The 18,947-nt window shown below is 48.7% G+C and overlaps 7 protein-coding genes across 7 annotated transcripts; 3 read left to right on the forward strand and 4 right to left on the reverse strand.

Moving 5' to 3' along the window:
* Positions 1–1,280: 1,280 nt before the first annotated feature.
* K441DRAFT_666611 (uncharacterized protein) lies at positions 1,281–1,958 on the reverse strand. Its single transcript, XM_067649685.1, has 2 exons — positions 1,741–1,958; positions 1,281–1,691 (listed from the first exon to the last, which is right to left on the reverse strand). The coding sequence occupies exons 1-2, from the start codon at positions 1,945–1,947 to the stop codon at positions 1,596–1,598; spliced, it is 303 nt and encodes a 100-aa protein (XP_067499678.1). The 5' UTR covers positions 1,948–1,958; the 3' UTR covers positions 1,281–1,595.
* A 636-nt stretch (positions 1,959–2,594) lies between these two features.
* On the forward strand, positions 2,595–5,214 carry K441DRAFT_249103 (uncharacterized protein). The gene is made up of 2 exons (XM_067640759.1): positions 2,595–2,936; positions 2,982–5,214. The coding sequence occupies exons 1-2, from the start codon at positions 2,792–2,794 to the stop codon at positions 5,168–5,170; spliced, it is 2,334 nt and encodes a 777-aa protein (XP_067499679.1). The 5' UTR covers positions 2,595–2,791; the 3' UTR covers positions 5,171–5,214.
* A 1,053-nt stretch (positions 5,215–6,267) lies between these two features.
* On the reverse strand, positions 6,268–9,225 carry K441DRAFT_666612 (P-loop containing nucleoside triphosphate hydrolase protein). The gene is made up of 8 exons (XM_067649686.1): positions 8,593–9,225; positions 8,437–8,540; positions 8,267–8,385; positions 7,411–8,215; positions 7,176–7,353; positions 7,051–7,123; positions 6,602–7,003; positions 6,268–6,543 (listed from the first exon to the last, which is right to left on the reverse strand). The coding sequence occupies exons 1-8, from the start codon at positions 8,877–8,879 to the stop codon at positions 6,388–6,390; spliced, it is 2,124 nt and encodes a 707-aa protein (XP_067499680.1). The 5' UTR covers positions 8,880–9,225; the 3' UTR covers positions 6,268–6,387.
* Positions 9,226–9,799: 574 nt separating this feature from the next.
* K441DRAFT_666614 (uncharacterized protein) lies at positions 9,800–10,952 on the forward strand. Its single transcript, XM_067649687.1, has 4 exons — positions 9,800–10,036; positions 10,091–10,303; positions 10,358–10,826; positions 10,873–10,952. Exons 2-3 carry the CDS (start codon positions 10,220–10,222, stop codon positions 10,613–10,615), a joined length of 342 nt encoding a protein of 113 aa, XP_067499681.1. The 5' UTR covers positions 9,800–10,036; positions 10,091–10,219; the 3' UTR covers positions 10,616–10,826; positions 10,873–10,952.
* K441DRAFT_580497 (uncharacterized protein) lies at positions 10,865–11,480 on the reverse strand (the record flags this gene model as incomplete). Its single annotated transcript, XM_067644381.1, has 2 exons — positions 10,865–10,959; positions 11,009–11,480. Coding segments are annotated over 2 exons (567 nt in total), but the record flags the coding sequence as incomplete, so codon positions are not given.
* Positions 11,481–12,298: 818 nt separating this feature from the next.
* K441DRAFT_249162 (uncharacterized protein) lies at positions 12,299–14,737 on the reverse strand. Its single transcript, XM_067640760.1, has 4 exons — positions 14,284–14,737; positions 14,087–14,224; positions 13,883–14,038; positions 12,299–13,830 (listed from the first exon to the last, which is right to left on the reverse strand). The coding sequence occupies exons 1-4, from the start codon at positions 14,576–14,578 to the stop codon at positions 12,341–12,343; spliced, it is 2,079 nt and encodes a 692-aa protein (XP_067499683.1). The 5' UTR covers positions 14,579–14,737; the 3' UTR covers positions 12,299–12,340.
* Positions 14,738–17,235: 2,498 nt separating this feature from the next.
* On the forward strand, positions 17,236–18,873 carry K441DRAFT_666618 (uncharacterized protein). The gene is made up of 6 exons (XM_067649688.1): positions 17,236–17,512; positions 17,568–17,673; positions 17,724–17,960; positions 18,012–18,308; positions 18,361–18,432; positions 18,484–18,873. The coding sequence occupies exons 1-6, from the start codon at positions 17,325–17,327 to the stop codon at positions 18,682–18,684; spliced, it is 1,101 nt and encodes a 366-aa protein (XP_067499684.1). The 5' UTR covers positions 17,236–17,324; the 3' UTR covers positions 18,685–18,873.
* The last annotated feature ends 74 nt before the right edge of the window (positions 18,874–18,947 follow it).

Below are 18,947 nucleotides of genomic sequence, written 5' to 3' on the forward strand. Positions count from 1 at the left end.
GAGGGGATTAAGTAGGCTCTGAAAATCGAGTATTTAGTTTTAGGTGTAAACGAAGGGCTATTTTTAGCTTCTAAGATGGTCCTAATTTTGGATATTTCAAGTGCCTAAAATTAGGTCCTCCATTTTCAGGGTCTACTCGATCCCCCAAACCTCCTCGCTCCTATCTTTAACCTTCACTTTTCCTTTTAAGCAAATGGCGTAAAAAATCCCAATCAAGTGATAAAATTTCCGTACAGCTTTCCTATCCCACTAGCAAAGTCATTAAGAAAACGCCAAGCATCCACGTAATGCAAATGTTATGAAAATACCAAAACTAGAAACCAAAGGAATACACGAGGCCAGATCTAAAAACATTGAAGAAATTCCCACATAAAGACCCCTATAAACTTTACAACGACCTAAAGCCCCCTCACACATACTTAAAGAAGTTCCCACATAAACAGCCCTATCCCTTGCATTGATAAAATGTGTACTTAGAGCTGTGCTCCATGCGCACTAATTAGGAAGCTGCATACACAGGCGGTCAATCGTTTTGCCAGAAAATCAAGGCCTTAAAGGAAGGTAGTGATTCGGGGGCTGGCGGTGGCTTTTTCGCGACCTGACTTTTAGAAGTGGGATACCGAGTAGGCTGTACAAGATCTATATCACTAGAAATGCAATTACAAACCATTGTGGTGGTGTAATTAATTAATGAAGTACTTGACCTGAGAAAGTTGATGTTCTTTAATCGCGTGCACGGGCCACACCTCTAAGTACACTATCAATGCAAGGGATAAGCGTAGCCACAAGTCCAAGCCCCCTCATATAACCGAACCACCCCTCCCTACCACACTGGAATAGATGAACAACCGCTATATACAATGAGCAGAGAAATGATTTAAACAAAGAGAAAACAGCATGGAATAACATATTTATATCCTTAAGATATAAATCCATAAGCACCATGGTCTTAAATACAACTAGTAGTCGCTAAGGTGGCATACATTCCAGGCCCGCAAGAAATTCAAAAAACCCTAGGTCGTCGGCATGGATTTGCGTTTTATTATCACTTTTAAGGTAGTGAATAAATTCATTCAAGGGAAGACACATATTGCCGCGAATGCTTCATATCTCGCTATAAGTCAAGCGGGCAGAGACTTTAGTAGGAGTGGTGAAATATTGTTTTATTTCGCGATAGGCTAAGCGAAGAGAGACTAAGATAGGTATGGTAGAACGTAAAAGCCTAATTCTTTTGCTAGCTTTTATTAGAACTCTTCTTTACATTTATATCCTGCACTTACAGATTTAAGGCTATAGAGTCAAGGGCACCGTATTCGATCGTCGCCCCTATTTGGTTGATAGCGTTGGCCTCGTTATCGATCAACATCTCTTCATTAACATCCGCCCCTATTTCTCGATCCTTAATGCTGAAGCCGTTTTCTCCGCTAGATAGTGTCTTTGCGTCCCAGTCTTCATCCTCATTACTACCCTTTATGGCGAGTGTTTGCCGGCAATAAGTCAGCAGATCTAACTAAGCTTGGCGTCTAAAGCGAGCAGAACCATGTTCCCCTGTCACGTATTTAAGTCTGGTCGCTCTCTGCTAGCGTCTTCTTTTACTAGTGGAGGATAGAATTAGCCTTCGTCGGCCTACCCTCTTTAACCTGGTTAAAATGTGCTGGCGTCTTCTTAACTGGTGCAGGATAGAACTTTTCCTTCAAAGCAGTTAGTAGTCCGTATAGCAATAGAGAAAAGAGGGCCTACCAGATCTTGTGGGTTTGGAGGCCATGAAGGTTGATCTATGGACGTATAGGTATAAAATCGACCGTTGCGCCGTATTAGGATATAGCAATCTGCGTCATAGTCTCGCTTTAATCTATTAGCCTTTTGTAAAAAGGTCTCCTTTTGCTTTCGAAAGTTCTCATTTGTGGCTCGCTTTGACCTTGGTAGTGACCTTTGCTTTGAACACATCACTGTAGTACTAGATAATTAATGGCCTATTGGCGTTTTGTGGGGTAACTAGGGTGCGAGTTGGCTCTGAATTGCATATTGATGAGGTGGGAATGTTGAGAATAAATATAGGATCTACCCCTTAATATTGGCCCAAGTTTCGACTGAAAACAAGATCTCGTTCTAAGAACTAGATCTGATTCTAAAAACCGTATTCTGATTCTAAAGGCTGTATCCCAATTCTGGGTTCCAGACGTACCAAACGTGACCAAAAAGGTATAGTATTGAGCCAAACGGACTATTTTCAGTTCTGGCTCAAATTGCGATCCCGAAAACCAGATCCGGTTCTGGAGACCAGATCTGATTCCGGTTTTGGGACACGGGCCAATTAACCACTGTAAAAAGGGCACAATTCTGAAAACCGGATCCAGTTCTGGGAGCTGGATTCTGTTTTCGGGAAACAGGTCGATTAACCGCTGCGAAAAGAGGTTGACTGTATCTGTATTTGCATGTTAGGTTTGGCTCGTTTCAGGACCAGCCACGTAATCGTTCGTGGGCGCCCCTTCAGCCTCGCTGCATGAGCCCCGCGAAGCCTCAGTCTGAGCCACGTCGGATCGGCTTGACTTTTCCGCGCCCAATCCTTCTTGCGTTCCGCTCGCACCTTGCTTCCTTCCTCACACTTTTCTTCCTCGTCATTTCCTTATTTCAAGACGCGCCTAACGTGCCCTCGACCTCCCTGCACTTATCTACTTCTCTGCCATTATACCGTCCGTTATGTCCTAGCCTCTTTGATATCCCCTTCTCGCCTGCCTACCTGCTTGCCACGTCGGCCCTCCCGACGTAGCTCTCGGCGCGTTCGCCCGCGATGGCGAATCTCTCCAGATTAGAGATAATCAAAACGAAACCCATCGGAGAGGGACTGAACGGTTTTCGCGATTCATTTAACTCGACTTGTAAGGATCTAGGTGTCTCTGACTCATTGGACGCGTTGCATCAGATAGGCAATGAAGGTAACCGTCAATTCACCTGGTGCAAGCTCCATCTAATGCTCGTAGAACTGAAGGATACCTTGCTTGATCTAATACTAGCTCTGCAGAGCCTTCCCGCTTCTCGTTCATTGTCATCTAACGGCGGCAACAAAAGCCTCTTTGGTGATCTGTCGAGACTCAATTCAGCGGTTGATTCCGACGGCTTCGACATCGAACAATTCATACCTCTTCTAAATGCGATCCTTCGGATTGAACCTGACGAGGTCATCTGGGAAAAGGTGTACGCTACTGTCACAGAGTCCACGCCTCCCCCCCGACCGCTACCATTCCACGTTCAAACCCCACATCGACGCAATACAAGCAGCTTCGCCAACTCGTCCGAACACAGGAAATACGTGGATGATGTTCTAAAGGAGGAGCTAGGCCCTCTTTACGTGGGGATTCCTGGCTTGTATGAAGCATTCTTTAGGGGAGTGGAAGGTCTTGAAGAGGCAAGCGCCGCCGTTTTCAAGAAATGCAAGGAAGGGGACAATCCACTGTACGCCGAGGGCGGCTGGCGTGACTGGCCTGAAGGCGCGAAAGAACGTGGAGTCCTAAAGTGGTTTGACAAGCTAATTATATCATTTCTGGACTTCGCAAAGGAGCACGGGTTCGTTCCAAAGGCACGACGAAGACTAGTGGAGCATACTCAGCAGCCCTTGCAAGGATCTACGGCCGACCGAAAGCTAGATATCGGCTTCGTGGATGATCTAATAGCCGGCGAAAGCTCCCAATGCCATTGGTCGCACATACTTGTACCAGGAGAGCTGAAGAGTAATCCAAATACTGATATAGCCTCGAAAGCATGGTTTGATTTGGGGAAATACGTAAGGGAAGTATTCGCCGCTCAGGACAGTCGTCGCTTTGTCCTAGGCTTTACCCTCTGTGGATCTATTATGCGGTTATGGGAGTATGACCGGGTAGGAGGCATCGCATCATTACCATTTGATATTAACAAAGACGGACTACAATTTACCTCGGCGATGTTGGGATTTCTCTGGATGAATGAGGAGCAGCTCGGGTTCGACCCTACCATTCTGACATCGGACGGCAAACGGTACATCGAAATTGTACGCAACGACCAGACCGAGCGTCTCATCCTTGACGAACTCATAAAGCGGGCACGCTGTATCGCTGGTCGAGCGACTACTTGCTGGAAAGCACACCGTGAGGGGACACCTAAGATACCCCTCGTCATCAAAGACTCGTGGCAGTACCCAGAGCGCGAGGAAGAAGGCAAACTGCTGCATGAGATATCGGAGAAGGGAGTGGTCAACGTGGCCAGGTACTATCACCATAAGACTGTTCGCGTAAGTGGACAAGATGATGACATCTTTAATATCCGCAAGGGGCTGGATATTACAAAAGCGACAAACTACAAGCCAGAAGGCTTAATGATGCCTCCGAGACTGGCTGGAGTGCAAGGAAGTACGAGAAAAGGTCGAAGTTCTAGCAGAAAGAGGTCTTCCAGCTGCAGCGCCCCATTACCGCCCGGTAAGCGCCCGTGTTCGACCTCTCCGACTAAGCGCCCTATCATACAGAATCGCGTGCACCGACGCGTTATCACTAGTGACTACGGGAAGCCTCTTTACAAGGCAAGCTCTCGGGCTGCAATACTTGCTGCACTGGAGGGTGGCATCGAAGGATACGAGTCTTCATACACGCAGGCCGGCATCATCCAATGTGACATTTCAATAGGCAACCTTATGATGAACGAGGAAGACAACAATCCTTCTTGGCCGGCATTCTTAATTGACTTCGATCTCGCGATTAAAGAGAAGCGAGAAGGACCTTCAGGAGCACGGGGCAAGACCGGCACGAGAGCGTTCATGGCTATAGGAGTGCTTCTGGGCGAGAAACACTCCTTTAGGCATGATCTGGAATCGTTCTTCTGGGTGCTTTTCTGGATATGCGTACATTATGATGGGTCGGGTAAAGATATCGGTCCAACTGAGTTTGAGTGTTGGAACTATGAGAATACTACAAAGCTGGCTGAGTTAAAATCGGGGCTAGTAGGCAGAGAAGGCCATTTTCTTAACCGTATAGCTGAGGCATTCACACCCTACTACCAACCGCTAAAGCCGTGGGTTAATAGGCTGCGGAAGGTGGTTTTCCCGACAGACGGGAAGTGGGAGAAGGAAGATAGGGCGCTTTATTCCCAGATGAAAGAGATTCTTCAGCAAGCACAGAAGGATCCAGAGGTGTTAGCAGAGTAGATAGAATAACATTTCATTGCCCTGTGCTCTTTCACCGCACGAGTTAAAGGTTTGCAGAGATTTGAGCGGCTAAGGCCAGGCAGCAGCCTTGGTCGAAACGCATGTGAAACAGCGTAGGGTGGGCTGAATAAACCCGGGAAAGCGGATAACCCAATCTTCCGCCAGATCATCAGGTCCCCACACCCCACCATCCCGTATGGGCTTCATATTTCCACAAAACATGCAATCTACTCCCTAGCCTATCAGAAGCCGCCTTGTGCCGCCTGAATGGAGGCCGTAGGAGAATTAATTCCTTCCTCTAACTAATCCCCTACTCGAACAAGTCCCCTACTCGAACAAATCCCCTGCGGGAGCTAATGCCCACGTGTTTTGCCGCCCTATGGGAACCAGTCCCCTACTCTAATAAATCCCCTACGGGATCTAGTCCCCTACTCCAATAAATCCCCTGCGCCGATAAATCCCCTGCGCCAACGAATCCCCTGCTCCAACAAATCCCCTACTCTAACGAATCCCTTACTCCAACGAATCCCCTCTGGGCGCCAACGCCCACGTGTTCTACCGCCCTATGGGAACTAATCCCCTGCGGCTTGCATTCCCATACGGCTTTTACTCCCTTACAGAAACTATTAGCCACCTCTTCCACTCCCCTACGGAAACAAATCCCCTATAAATTCCGTTCCTGTATATAGTAACCATATCTTCTACTACCCTGTAAGAACCGTACCCTATAGCTTCTATTCTCGTACGGCTTTTACTCCTCTACAGGAATTAGTGGCGATAACTTCCACTCCCTTACGGAAACTAATCTCTTACAGCTTTCAGTTCTCTACGGGAACCGATACCGGCGTCCTCCGTCCCTTTACAGCTTTCAGTTCCTTACGGGAACCAACACCCACGTCTTCCACTCCTCTACGGGAACCAATACCCTGCGGCTCCCGTTCTCCCGTTCCCAAATTCGCCCGCGTCACAGCCTACCGCATGGGCCTTGTTGTCACAGGAGCAAGGAAGTATATGGGCTCATGTCCCGTATGGGAATGGGAGCCATTCACGCACTAGCTACCCGCAATTGAGGTTTCAGGAGGGCAGTAGGTACTTTAAGTCATCTAGTTGTATTCGTTGGAACCCGGGCCCGCAACTAGGGATTCAATATATAACCACCCGACTGTATCTACATCCAAAATCGCAGCCGCCTAGAAGTCTTGAAAAGTGGGAAACACTTAGCAGTAAGCGTCTAAATTGCCAACTTGGCCTGGACCCTTATAGTCACAGTCAAACTCATCACCCAGTTGCAGAACTGTTTCCAGATACCGATAGGACAACGATTTTTTTTCCTCGTGCGCTAAGGCAAGGGCTGCTCCTACAGCATTTTTGATCTGCAAAATATGAATAATTTAGCACAAAAATTCTCTGCTAGGACTTTAGTATTCCTACCTGTCGGCCGTTGAGCTCCCGTCGTGCTAATTCCTCAAGCTCTTTGTAACTGAATCTTGCCCCACTGGTAACTGCCTTCGCCAGGAAACTGGCCCAAAGGCCCCGTCTCGTATCAGCGCCTAAGGGAGGGTATTTTATGGCTATACGTATTCTGCTTCGCATTGCGTCGTCAAAGTCTTTCACACGATTAGTAGTGAGGATCATAATTCCTTCATAGTATTCAAGTTTCCGCAGAAAAATTGAAGTTAGGTTGTTGCCCACATGATCCAATGATCGTTGCTTCATAAATACGTCAGCTTCATCTAATAAAAGTATAGCATTCCAACAGCTGGCCAGCCGGAAAGCGCAAGAAAGCTGAATTTCAACCTCCTTTGCGTTGGTGGCTAGGTCCCCACTAGATAACTAGAAGAGTTAGGCAAATAGTAGCAGTTTAAATAAGCAGGGCATACCGTGTAAAGCGGCTTTTGCAACTCTTCTGAAAGTCCTTCTGCGGTCAAGGTCTTTCCAACTCCAGGAGGACCACTGATGCTCTGCGTTAGTTTTCTCTAAGTATGAAGCAGAACGGAGCTCGTACTGTAGCAGCATAATTAGACCACGTCCTTTGCCTGGCACAAAATCATCGAACTGAGCCCCATTTGCGTGAGAAGCTGCAAGAGCCCGAACAAGCTTCTTCCGGTCCTCCGGGATGGCAAGGTTCCGAAAGGAGAGAGCATTCCACTTAATGTCGCTAATATTGTCAACAGCAAACTCCACTGCGGGATATTAAATTAGCTTTGCAGTCTTCTCAGCTCGCGAATCTAGGAACTTACACCAGAGCTTATTGTCGAGACTGAACCCCAATACAGTCGGGCTGCAAATAAGCAAGTCCTCATGTTTCAACTCGGTAGGCTCCTTGCCATTGCTCTTAACTTTATTAAGTTTTTTCTCAGCCGGTTCGCCAAAACAAATCGTCCAAATGTCGTTGGTTCGGTATTTTCGCTGCTCATCGATGCTAGGTTTGGCGTAGTTTGGATTATTCTCTCGGAAAAGTACCGGGTCGACTATAATCCGACCATCAACGGACAATCTGGAGGGCTTTCCTTTCTCCATATAAAAGGCTTCACCTTTATGCTGTCGGTGGTGCGTCCCCATCAATGAAATGAATTTACGACCGCTATTAGCAAGTTCTCGCTTCTCCTCCTCTGCGTTAGGGTGGTATTTAAGGGGAAAACATGCAAGGCTGTGTATCGGCTTCGATCCCTGGAACTTCCAAATAGCAGCTGCAGTTACAGCCTCACCAAATTTTTTGCCATCAAAATCCAGATACCGACCTTGAATGCGGAAATATTCATCTCCTTCATCGTCCTCTTTCACCTCGCCCGAGTCAAATCTCGTGCATCTGTGCTTCTTGGTGCCATAGCATTTCCCATACACCAATTCATTCGACTTGAAGAGAGTCCAGAGCAGATCGAATGTAATTTCTCCGCTATCTCGCAGCGATACGAGGCGCTGTTTTGTTAAGGCATATGCATCCCTAATATAGTTCACCAAGAGGTCGAGGTGGGTACTGTTCTCCGGGGCTCCCTTGTAAGCTTCCAGCTCGGGAAGGAAGTGGTACAACATATTCCGCTCCACCTGGTCTCAAGTTAGCAGCCGATCTGGGGCCCAATGGATAGGGTTTCATACCGTAGGTTTGTCTTCCTTAAGGAAAGTTCCATCCACACCTTGCAGAACGGACCTGAGTATGTCCCGCAGGCCTTTAGACTTGACGTCAACAAGGTGCGTCGTGCGTTTAGTCTTCTTGTCTGTTGTTTCGCCGTTAGTAACGTAAATCCGGTAGCTATTTTCGTGCTTACCAATGCGTATACGAACAACAAATATGTATTCGTCATATGCGTCCACCTCAGAAGGTGCTGTAGAGGATTCAACTATCTTGTACTTTGAGGTTGCATCATCCCAGCTACGTACGGCAAATCAGCTAGGGTTACACTTTCGGTTTGGCAGGGACATACATTTCATCAACTGTCTTGTACTCTACCTTCGAAGCTCGGGCTCTCGGTTCTTGAGGTTGGGAACTGTCTGCAGCTTGAGGCTCGGTAGCCTTGGGAGTGTCTGTAGCGCTGGGTGTTGCTTTCGCTGCCTTTAATACGTCCTTGAGCAGCTCCGCGAGGTGAAGGACAGTAACTGGGTCTGAGGGCGGTATGACTGGGCTAGAAAGAGGCGTTTGCGGACTTCCGCAGCTAGGAGGGGTGTCTGGAGACACCTTATATGGCTTCATGGTCTTGGGCTGGTTCGACATTGTTGCTTTACGAAGCTTCGGTAACGTAGTGCTGAGTTGAAGTATAAAACTGGTAATGAGTTGAGTGTATAGAGTGAGGAGCTGAGTGTAGAGAAGGTCGATGGTATCAGTTCTCGAATGAGATCCGCCCTCTTTATACCCAGCGATGCGACATGCCACGCGAATGCTTTCCCCTATTCATCCTAGGAGACGCCATGTCATACATATCGACATTAGTTCCGATATGGCAGAGGACCGAGTGAATGTTGCACGATCTTGCCGTAACTGCAGAAACAGAGCTGAGACCTGCATTTGGGATCTCGATTCCGGCGCTAGAGCGGCGCGAAAAGGACATTTAACTGCTCTGATTGATGCGTAGAAGCCTGACGGATATCGAGGATCCATTTTCGTTGTCGAAGCCAACATGCATGTGTTGGTTTTCAAATACTAGCGTGTGAGTTCATTTTCAAATACTAGCGCGTGAGTTCGCTTTCAAATACTAGCGTGTGAGTTCGCTTCCAAATACTAGCGTACGAGTTCGCTTCTGCATCAGACTATACAAGGGGGTAACACGAATTGCTCAGACGCCCCCCCTGCTAGTATGGAGAGGAAAATAAGCGAGCCCTAAGTAATATAGTAGGGCTAGGTTATTTTGTGTACCATACTAGTAGGGGGGGCGTCTGAGCAATTCGTGTTACCCCCTTGTATGTTCGTCAGGTAGGCCTGGAAATTGAAGTCATGCCCTCAGGACAAAATAACTCATTGGGTTGTATACAAAAACCTATTATAAATTTGAGACTTCATTGACTTCTCGCTCTTCTCTGTACGCGTGCCAGCATGTAATGAGATCTATACACGTGACGTCCATTTTTGGTTAGTGTAAACATCGGTGAGAGTCAGCATGCAATACTTGCCCCGCGGTGGTACAGATACTGCGTACAATTTAAGGCCCCACCAGGCTGAGGACAAACAACCTTGAAATGTCTAGACATCGTCGTTGGGCACCAACACCACCATCCATTCCTCCCAGTCCTATAACTACGACACTCCTCCACATCTCACCATATCGAACTCTGCATATGCGTTGGAGAATATAGAGTACGACACCCATTTATAAGATTTGCGCATGTACCCTACCATTATACCATTGGATCCCATTTAGTAGCGGTGTAATCACAGTAAGTACCAATTTTACCATCTTCTAGCGGTGCTAACGTCTTACGTAAAATTAGCTGCTCTCGCAATTCACACACTGCCTTCTCATCGTACGGACCTAAGACAACCACTTGCGCGCGCTTGCCATAGACATTCCATCCTCATACACTACCTTCGAAAAGCTCAAGTTTTATAACTCTACCGTTATGAGCGAGACTGGAAGGACGGTTGATGTCACCGATGAGGTAGCAGAGGACAATCAAAAGTTAAAAGGAATATTTAAAGACAAAGTACGCTTTTAACTTCTCAGCATGAAGATTATGCTGTTGCTAAGTCCCATCTAGACCAAACAAGACGGGGAGGTCGAAGGTGACTGGACAGGCCCTCACAAGTTGACAGTACGAGGACCATTTCAGCGCACTACAGCGGTTGTCATAAAACATGGCAGCAGCGGGTATGTCACGGTCTTCAAAGTTTACACTGAAACGGATCATCGACCTGTTGCAACTTATAATGCATCGGACGGAACGACCATGATCATCTTAGAATCTACTGAATATTGCTGGGTCATGAATAGCGCCAAAGTCAAGTACATCTCATAACGTTTATTGGACATTCACGTCTCAGTCGTGTATTTTTCCATGAGTTTTGTGCACATGTTGTAAGGGACAGTAACAAATGGGAAATGCACCTGTGGTTGTGGAAATGATATGGTCAATCCATCACTCAGGCCCTCCCTAATGTATGCAAGAATGACTTCAGCGGCTTCAGCGGTGAGTGGTAAGGTTAGGGTTTGGAGACAGGAAGAATGGTCTGCTCTGATTAGTCCTATCGACTATATAGTCAGGGAATTACGCACCTCCGATATGCCCCTGTTTTGAAGATGCTTCCTCCAAAATAGAGGGTTTGTTGGGATTGCATAGTTGTATCTCAAGCTTGTGGTAGTCTAGACGTTGATTAACGATATTCATGTGGATAATATTAAAGAAACATACTTTCTAAAAACGCCCTTGTATTTTCTTGCCTTGGCGTATTTGTTATCACCTTTCGTATCTGATCTGTTGCAATCCACGTGGGAGGGAGGTCTCGCGCCTCCAAATAGCACTGCGCATTGTCTAAGAGCCAATTGAATTGTTCATGTGGTAGCGTAGATAGACCGGAGAAAGACAAGGTGCAGAAGATTAAGGTTGTGAAGTCTAGCTTCTGCAGTTCCAACCATCGTGATTGGCTTTTTTCAGTACCGTCAGATAATTTTTTGATATTAAACCCTATCCTTCGGACTGGTAAAGGCTTTTCCTCTCGCACGAGTTTAACTATCTCGTCTAGGCCTCTCTGGACCGCAATCTGCGCTGAAAGGTTGGATGCTCTGACGCTTAGTTCCTTAGAAAGAACATGATCGATGTCATTGAGTTCGAATACGCGCTTGCTGATCTCGTCTAATTTTAGGGAGATCTCGTGCGGCATAGTGAATGAATGATAAGGGATATAGAAGAAGCGAACAGTTGTTCTCCGAGTTCAGAAGCGAACAGCTACCATCTACGTTCGGGTGCGAACTTGCCGTTTTATGTTAGAAGTTGCCGAGGTGCCCCACTTTTGCTGATTCAGGCAGCAGCACATCTGGAACTGACCTCGTACGGCTTGTCGAAAACTAAAAGCGTGACGTGGCACCTTTTGGCAATCGGGCGTTTCAGTTATCGATGCACCACGCCTGAGTGGTTCCCCTACATGAGCTCAACTATTGCTTATACGACAGCTGCTATAAGCATTGGCACAGCCCAGAACATATAATCTAACCGCGAAGTGAGGCGCAGCAGCATAGAGAGTTGCGGCTCGCGCCACAAATCTACATATAGGTGCGAAAACATGGTATGACAATGCAAATCTTTTACTACGCTATTTAGGGACTTAGAGTGGGTGGTCACTAAGATGTAGTTTCGCGTTTATTGGTTATGCAGGGGGTGAGCGGTGTAAAGAAGTCCTCAAAGCTATCAGGGGTCATGTGCTGATAGATGGGATATTCGTACTGATCTAGCTATGCAATGCATATTCGTTTCCCCGTAGTGGACTTTCTTCAATAACCAGATGCTCGAACGAAACTTCGCCGCTCTAGACGAAATTGGACAACAAAGAGAAGGAGAGATTCCGGAGACTAACTCCTTTGGGGAGATTGGAATTATTTCTCGATGTTGGCGCGGTGTGTATGATTCTGCAGACGAAATAGTAAGGGAATCCAGCAGCGAATAGGATGAAGTGCCATGGTTGCAATGAACCTCACTCCGTAAGAACGGTTTGGGAGATCCCGAGGATATCGCAGCGGCCTTGACGAATCACTTCCCTTGTAATATGTGCCAGTGCGCCCGTACTGCACCCGGCGTCCGATCTGGGAAGCGACCAAATATATCGTCCCACTTCATACCCATCTTGTTCTTGTACGCGAGTAAGCGCTGATCGTCCGACTTCAGCCACGGCCGACGTGTTCGGACTTGTACGCGCCTATGCTCTCTGTGGAGCCGCCCGTCGTCGTCGGCGGCAGCGCTAGCATCAGAATCACTACCGCCTGAGCTTTCACTGCCTGGGCTTTGGCTGCCATTCTCAAAATCGTCGTCTCTGTCGTTGTCGTCCTCGTCGTCGTCTGGACCAACAGCATCATTGTTGGCACCTTTGCCGTGCGGACTACGTTTACCAGTTTTGCTGGCGGCATAGTCACTGCTTTGCGGCGTCGAGCTCGGGCTGGCGTATACGTTCAGCGCATCGTTATACCGACAGCCCACTAATAGCCATGNATCCGACGTCAACTGCGTCATGCGGATGAGTTGCCCTGCGTTACCGAGCAAGTCGCGTACAATTGTTAACGGTTTCAAAGACAGCTTCGACGTTATCTCATTCCAATGGACAATCGCCGTCACCAACGTCGTGCATTCTGGTACCTGGCAAAGGGTAATATCGGTTGGCCGATAGTCCGCATGGTCGCTCTGTCCATAGTTAACGGTGCAGTCATGTACTACCTTCGCTCCTGGAGAGGATGTTCGAAGGGAGGCAGACCGAGTCGCGATGTCTGCTTTAGATCCAGAGTGGCGGCGTGCTGGTGATGACTTCAGATGTCGCAATGTTCTTGTGGGCCTCGTGCTCCCGTCAAGCCGTTCAAGACTCGTTCCTGTTGGACCGCGCCGCTTATCCTGGAACGGACGATTGCTACGTTTATGTCGCTGTAAAGTTGCTGCACCAGCCCTACGGGACACCTCCTGGTCGCCATTAGGGTCGTCCTCGCCGCTCTCCCCAACCTCACCATCGCTGCCATTGCTTTTATCTTCGCCCGCATACATATCCTCATTAACGTGTCGATCGCCCTCCGTTCGTCTACATGGAGAGACTGATTGTCTTAAGGGCTCCAGCGGCCCCGTGTCTGGCCCGTGCCCTTGGTGTTCACTATCCCCGCCATTTACTGAATCAAGGATGTCGCTTCGAGGTAATTCCGGGATATTGGCGTCATTGTCTTTGTTGCCACCGTCTAGGTTACTAGCATTTGGATCGTTGCTGGTTCTGAGAGGCAAAATCGGGCTGCCGCGGCCCGGCGGCGGCGTTGACTTTGGTGTGCACACAGGACTAGATACAAGGCTCTCTGCCTGTGGCTGGGCCGACCTCCGCCGCTTTGCTGAATGAGAGTCTTCTAGAGCCGGTTCCGAGGTCAAGTCCGGCACTTCTACGGAGGAGATAACCGTATCGGCGGATAAAGTGCGCTTCCGCTTGCGTGTTATAGACGGCCGACTCGTCATACCCAGATCCTCATGGAGAGGTTCGTCCCGCTCTAGCAGACTGTCTTCGAACACGTTAAAATGGGGACTCTGTAAGTCTGCAGGAAGATTACTCACCGTTATACACGCCTCCGGTATTCTCTACGGAGGGGGCGCGCATGCCAGCTGCGTCTAGACCGTCGTCCTGATATTCTGGCGACCCGCCACCGGATTGGATATCCCCTATGCTATGGCTTGCTCCAGCTGCGTCGTCCTCTAGAACTAAAGGAAATTCTGTCATTAATTAGTAAATGGGAGCCGCAACGCCATCAACATGCCTACCTAGACTGCTTCCATCGAACAACCAATCTATGGCCAAGTTCATCCCCTCAACGCCTGTAGCCTGGCCAGCCCCTTCCTGGCCGGGCCGGTGACTCTGTGGTATCTGCGGAGGAACGGGGCCAGGACCACCTTCGCCGTCTACACGCACGTATTAGCCGACGTCTATTATCTTGTACCGTTCGAGACGCAGATAATACCTTGATGTGGTAAACCTGAAGGATTAATAGCTCTTACCGGAGCCAGTAGTCCCAGATCTGGAGAATGCGACGCTTTAGAGTCTGGTAGATTGGTTGAGAAGTCGTTGATATCGGCCCACTCTCTATCATATTCGGGGGAGCCAGCTTCGCCGAGGTTGGGCTCCGTCATTTTAGGCTTCGCCTTGGGCTTGGCCTTAGATTTCGTCTTGGACTTGAGTGTTGGAGGAACGTAAGGAACATATTTCATAGGAGGAAGTGAAGGGGTGAGTGAAAGAGTACTGAAAGAGGAGGCCATTTTGGTGCCGAGATCTGCTGGCTTCTCCGGTCGTGAGGATGGGAGCTGGTCTGGAGGTTGAAATACATGGCTACCTCTCCGAGCTGAGGAGTGTCACTTTATATACCGCTGCCGGCAACGCCGCCTGAGGTAGGATCGTGAGGAACCCGCATAAATGCCGCATCCTAGCGCAGAAGCTCAGTCGTAGGGGGCAGTGCAAGGGAGCTGCCTGCATTAGGGGGAGTGAGGATCGGCTTGAAGTCCCGTCGCCCTCGGCGTCTCCGAGACGATCGCATATCGTACTCACAGGCGCCGCGGAGGCTCCATCGTAACAAGAGTATGCACGGCTCCCTGGGCGATTGGCTAGCAAATGTTGCAAGAAACCCTCCAGACCGTTCTCCGCATCTCAGCATGCCCATCTGCGTCATAACCTGTCGTCCGCATCTTCAGCTGATTAAGGATCCATATCGCTTCGAACGAAACCGCCGATCGCTAGCCAATTCTTCGATCATCGGCCAACCCCTTACGTAGGACGAGGCTATGTTGGATAACGCATTGATGACCAATTCTCGCCGGCATTGCCCCACGCCGGTCAGACGGTTGGCTTAGAGGGCTCCGTTCACGTCTCGCAGCGCGCCCAACGCCATCGCCGAGCTGTCATCGGCTAACTTCCAGGCACTAGCTCCCTGCTGGTTGCATTGCGACGTTACAACCATGCCAGACACTTCATACGAGGCGTAGCATCCTGTGGGGGCCATGATGGCAACGTAAAGGTCATGCGAACGAAATTAATGCCTCATGCCAGTGACTTGCCGCGTCATCACCGAGGGATCCAGCCCCAGCGGGACACGGATAACGGAGCGCGGATTGGCCAGCGTATTCTACTGAAGGGCCGAAGTTGGAGAGTGCGATGCAAGGTGATTAGAGCTGAGACAATGGCATGAGTGCCATGCATTCTTCAGCTAAAACATGCATCAGGCAGTACGCCGCGAATGCCATCGGCAACCCCGGGGTGGAGAACAAGTTCCTAAACGCACAGGCCAGCGTTAACTGTGCGACCGGTAGGAGGTATCGCCACCTCGACCGCAGCCGTGGCTCGCCCGAGAGGAGAGAGTGAAAGTTAATGAGAGAAGGATAGGGAGAGTGTGTGAGAGAGAAGGAGAGGTGTCCACGAACTGCTCATGGGGACGAGTCCAGAAGCGGCTTCTCCAGCAGCGGCTTAGGGTGCCTAGAAGCAGACGGCACAGTGTGCATGGAAACAAGACGACAGGGAGGAATGGATCAACGGAAGCAGAGTCAGGGACAGTGCATGTGCTGCGGCAGAGTTTGAAAAAAAAAAAAAAAGCCTCACAATAGATGATTGGGGCGCAATGGAGGGGGCGGCTGGGACGGGCGGAAGAAGAGCGAGGGGAAAAAGGGAGAGAGTAGAGAGAAAAAGTTGAGAAGGATGGAGGATAAAAGACGGCGAAGGGAGGGCCTTTTATGGTTGGTCGTCGAGGAAGATTGCCAGTTGAGGTGTAGCGCCAAAGTCGTAAGCGAGGCGCGGATTACCCAAACGGGGAGCCTCCATTTCCTGATGCACACTTGCCGTCTGATTGTTTACTATTATATAAAATTAAATTAAATAGTATAATATAGGGTTATATATATTAGGTTAATATATATTATAGTAATAAAATTAATAGTATATATAAACTAAACTAGCTTATTAATTAATATTTATTAAATTTAGCTAATTAAGGTAAAATTTAATTATTATGTATACTAATTTATTTAAAGGTCTAATTTATTCAAATAAAAATAGCTTTAATTTATTAGCTAATAAAAATGATTTTTCTGGTTATTTTATATATAGAGATTTAGCTCTAGGTAAATAAGTTAGGGATAAAATATAGTTAAATATATTACTATATATCTTTGCCTACTATTATTATTATTCATTGCTTAACGTCCGGATGCGGACCCTTGTTGGGCCCACGCGGACTACTCCTTATGTACATGTGGGGAGAAAACTCCGTGATCCATCTCCCCGCCTTTTCGGACTCGCCTGCTTGACGCCTGTGAGTCACCTGTAGTGCTCTACTACCTTACTTTTCGACCTACTTGGGAACCATTGCTGCCGTAACAAGCCTACGGACGCGCTAGTATCATTTGCCTACTATTATATCCCTTGTACTAATAACTACGTCTAATAAATTGTGGCCCGTGCGCACCAATTAAAAGACTTGCCTAAAGGGAAATATTGGGGAAGTATTAAACGTGCTCGGGCGTGATGCAGAGTACCTAGAATTTCTCGCAAGGGCCACTTATTATTGGCAGTCATTAGGGTTACGCGCGTTAGACTGACACCATTACAATAACAAGACCGGCGGTGTATATGGGGGCCGAAATAGCTCATTAGTTGGTACCCATCAGATTTACCTGACCAGGGTAGGACCTAGTTATTCTATGCGCTAATTGGCTCATTTGGCGGTCTGACTCATCAGAATAGAAATAGCTCTAATCCGGCGCTCCTAATAAATAGTACGGACCGTTTACACTATTAGTGCTGACTGCTCCGTCACCCGGGGCAACTTATTCCCACCAGTTAGAGTGTGGTATTAATTACTTTTACCTTGAATAAATTAAATTAATATATCATTGCGAGTGTAGTCTGGACTAATAGTCTAAACGGTCTGCACTATTAGGAGCGCTCCAATCCTTCAGCTGAAGAGAAAGATCTTCGCTGCTTGTTGTGCTCTCCCGCCTTTGTCCTCCCGGAAGTAGCATGCGAGCTTCAGCAGTCATTGCCCGACTTTCTAGGCGGTCGGCCGTATGCAGGCCGGTGGCACGGATTGCAGCGCTGAGCACAGTATCAATTACTCGAACCCGCACTCTTGCGCTTCGTCGCGACGTAGCTGCAATCACTCGCAATCACAGCACTGCTGCGTCGCGTCAGGATGTAATGGAGAAGGCGTGAGCATACACTCAGTCCTGTTCACGCGTGATTAACTAACAACCTCTGCTGCAGTCTTGCGCGGTTGTATGAAGACAACGAGCTTCTCCTCTGTAGCCAGTGCGGTACACAACACGGTGCGAAGGCAGCTGACGGACTCGATGAATGCCATATTTGCAATGTGAGTTGAATATGAGGTACACGCCCATCACATCCTAATGCATGTACTAGGATCCTCGGGAGTCCGTCCCCGCCACAGGCCAGGCATGGACGACGCTCGGTCAGGCTCAAACAAGCGGCAAGTTCAAGAACATCATTCGCCAGCAATACCCGAACGAACCGCACATCTACACTATCCAAACCCAGTCGATCCTTGGCATTGGCCAGCGGTGCTTCTTGATCAGGACACCGAAGGGCAACATCCTCTGGGACTGTCTTGCCTATATCGATGACGCCACAGTGAAGGAGGTGAGCTAGCCTTTTTTTGCGGAGATGTGCCAGGTAAACAACTTCGAATAGATCAATGCGCTGGGTGGCGTGGATGCCATCTCCATCTCGCACCCGCACTTCTGGACGACTCACCTTACCTGGTCCCGAGCCTTCAACAATGCACCTGTCTTCCTCTCTGCTGAGGAGTCGGAGCTCGTGTCTCGACCGGACGTGCACGGGGTAAGGCGGTTCGTTAGGGAGAAGGAGTTTGAGTTTCTACCTGGCTCGGGCGCGATGCGCATCAAGACTGGTGGCCACTTCCCGGGTAGCTCCGTCTTGCATTACAAGAAGAGCATCTTCGTGTCCGATAGCTTGCATGTGACGCGCGTAAGTGTCTTCGGTGGCTGATCAAGTTGACTATTTGACTCATCAAATCCAGTCGGCGCTCTGGGATATCAACCGCAAGCCTGGAACGGCATATTACGCCTTCCTGTGGTCGCACGTCAACACAGTGCGTACTAGGGCATCACCAAAGAAAGCATGTCGTTGACAACCTTCATAGATTCCTCTTACTCCTGGTGCCATTGCCGGTATCATCTCCGCAATCAAGCCTTACGACTTTGACGTCGCGCACGGTATGTTCCCCGACCGTGACCTTCGCAATGCGAAGCAGCGCGCGTTCGACTCCGCACGCGTGGTCATTAATGCGATGGGGCATGACGCGGAGCAGTATCTGAAGGATATTAGTTTAGTACCTCTCTAGGTCTCTCTAGGTAGTCGTTTGCTGCATAGGAATGAGACACTTCGAAGGCATATTTCACAGAGAATGATGATCATGTCTCCTCGAACTGGCAAAAGCTCAAGTGCATGCCATGGCCAGTCAGGACATCATGCTCGGTCGTCCAAGCGTAGTCATTCACGGCTAAGCGACTCGCTGCCCACCGCCGTGGCCATGGAGAGCGATCTCATTGTCTACTGCGGGTCGGCTATGGGCATAGCCCGACCGTTGTCATGATCGTTGACAGT

Source organism: Cenococcum geophilum (assembly GCF_001692895.1).
Source record: "Cenococcum geophilum 1.58 unplaced genomic scaffold K441scaffold_49, whole genome shotgun sequence".
NCBI lineage: Eukaryota > Fungi > Ascomycota > Dothideomycetes > Gloniales > Gloniaceae > Cenococcum > Cenococcum geophilum.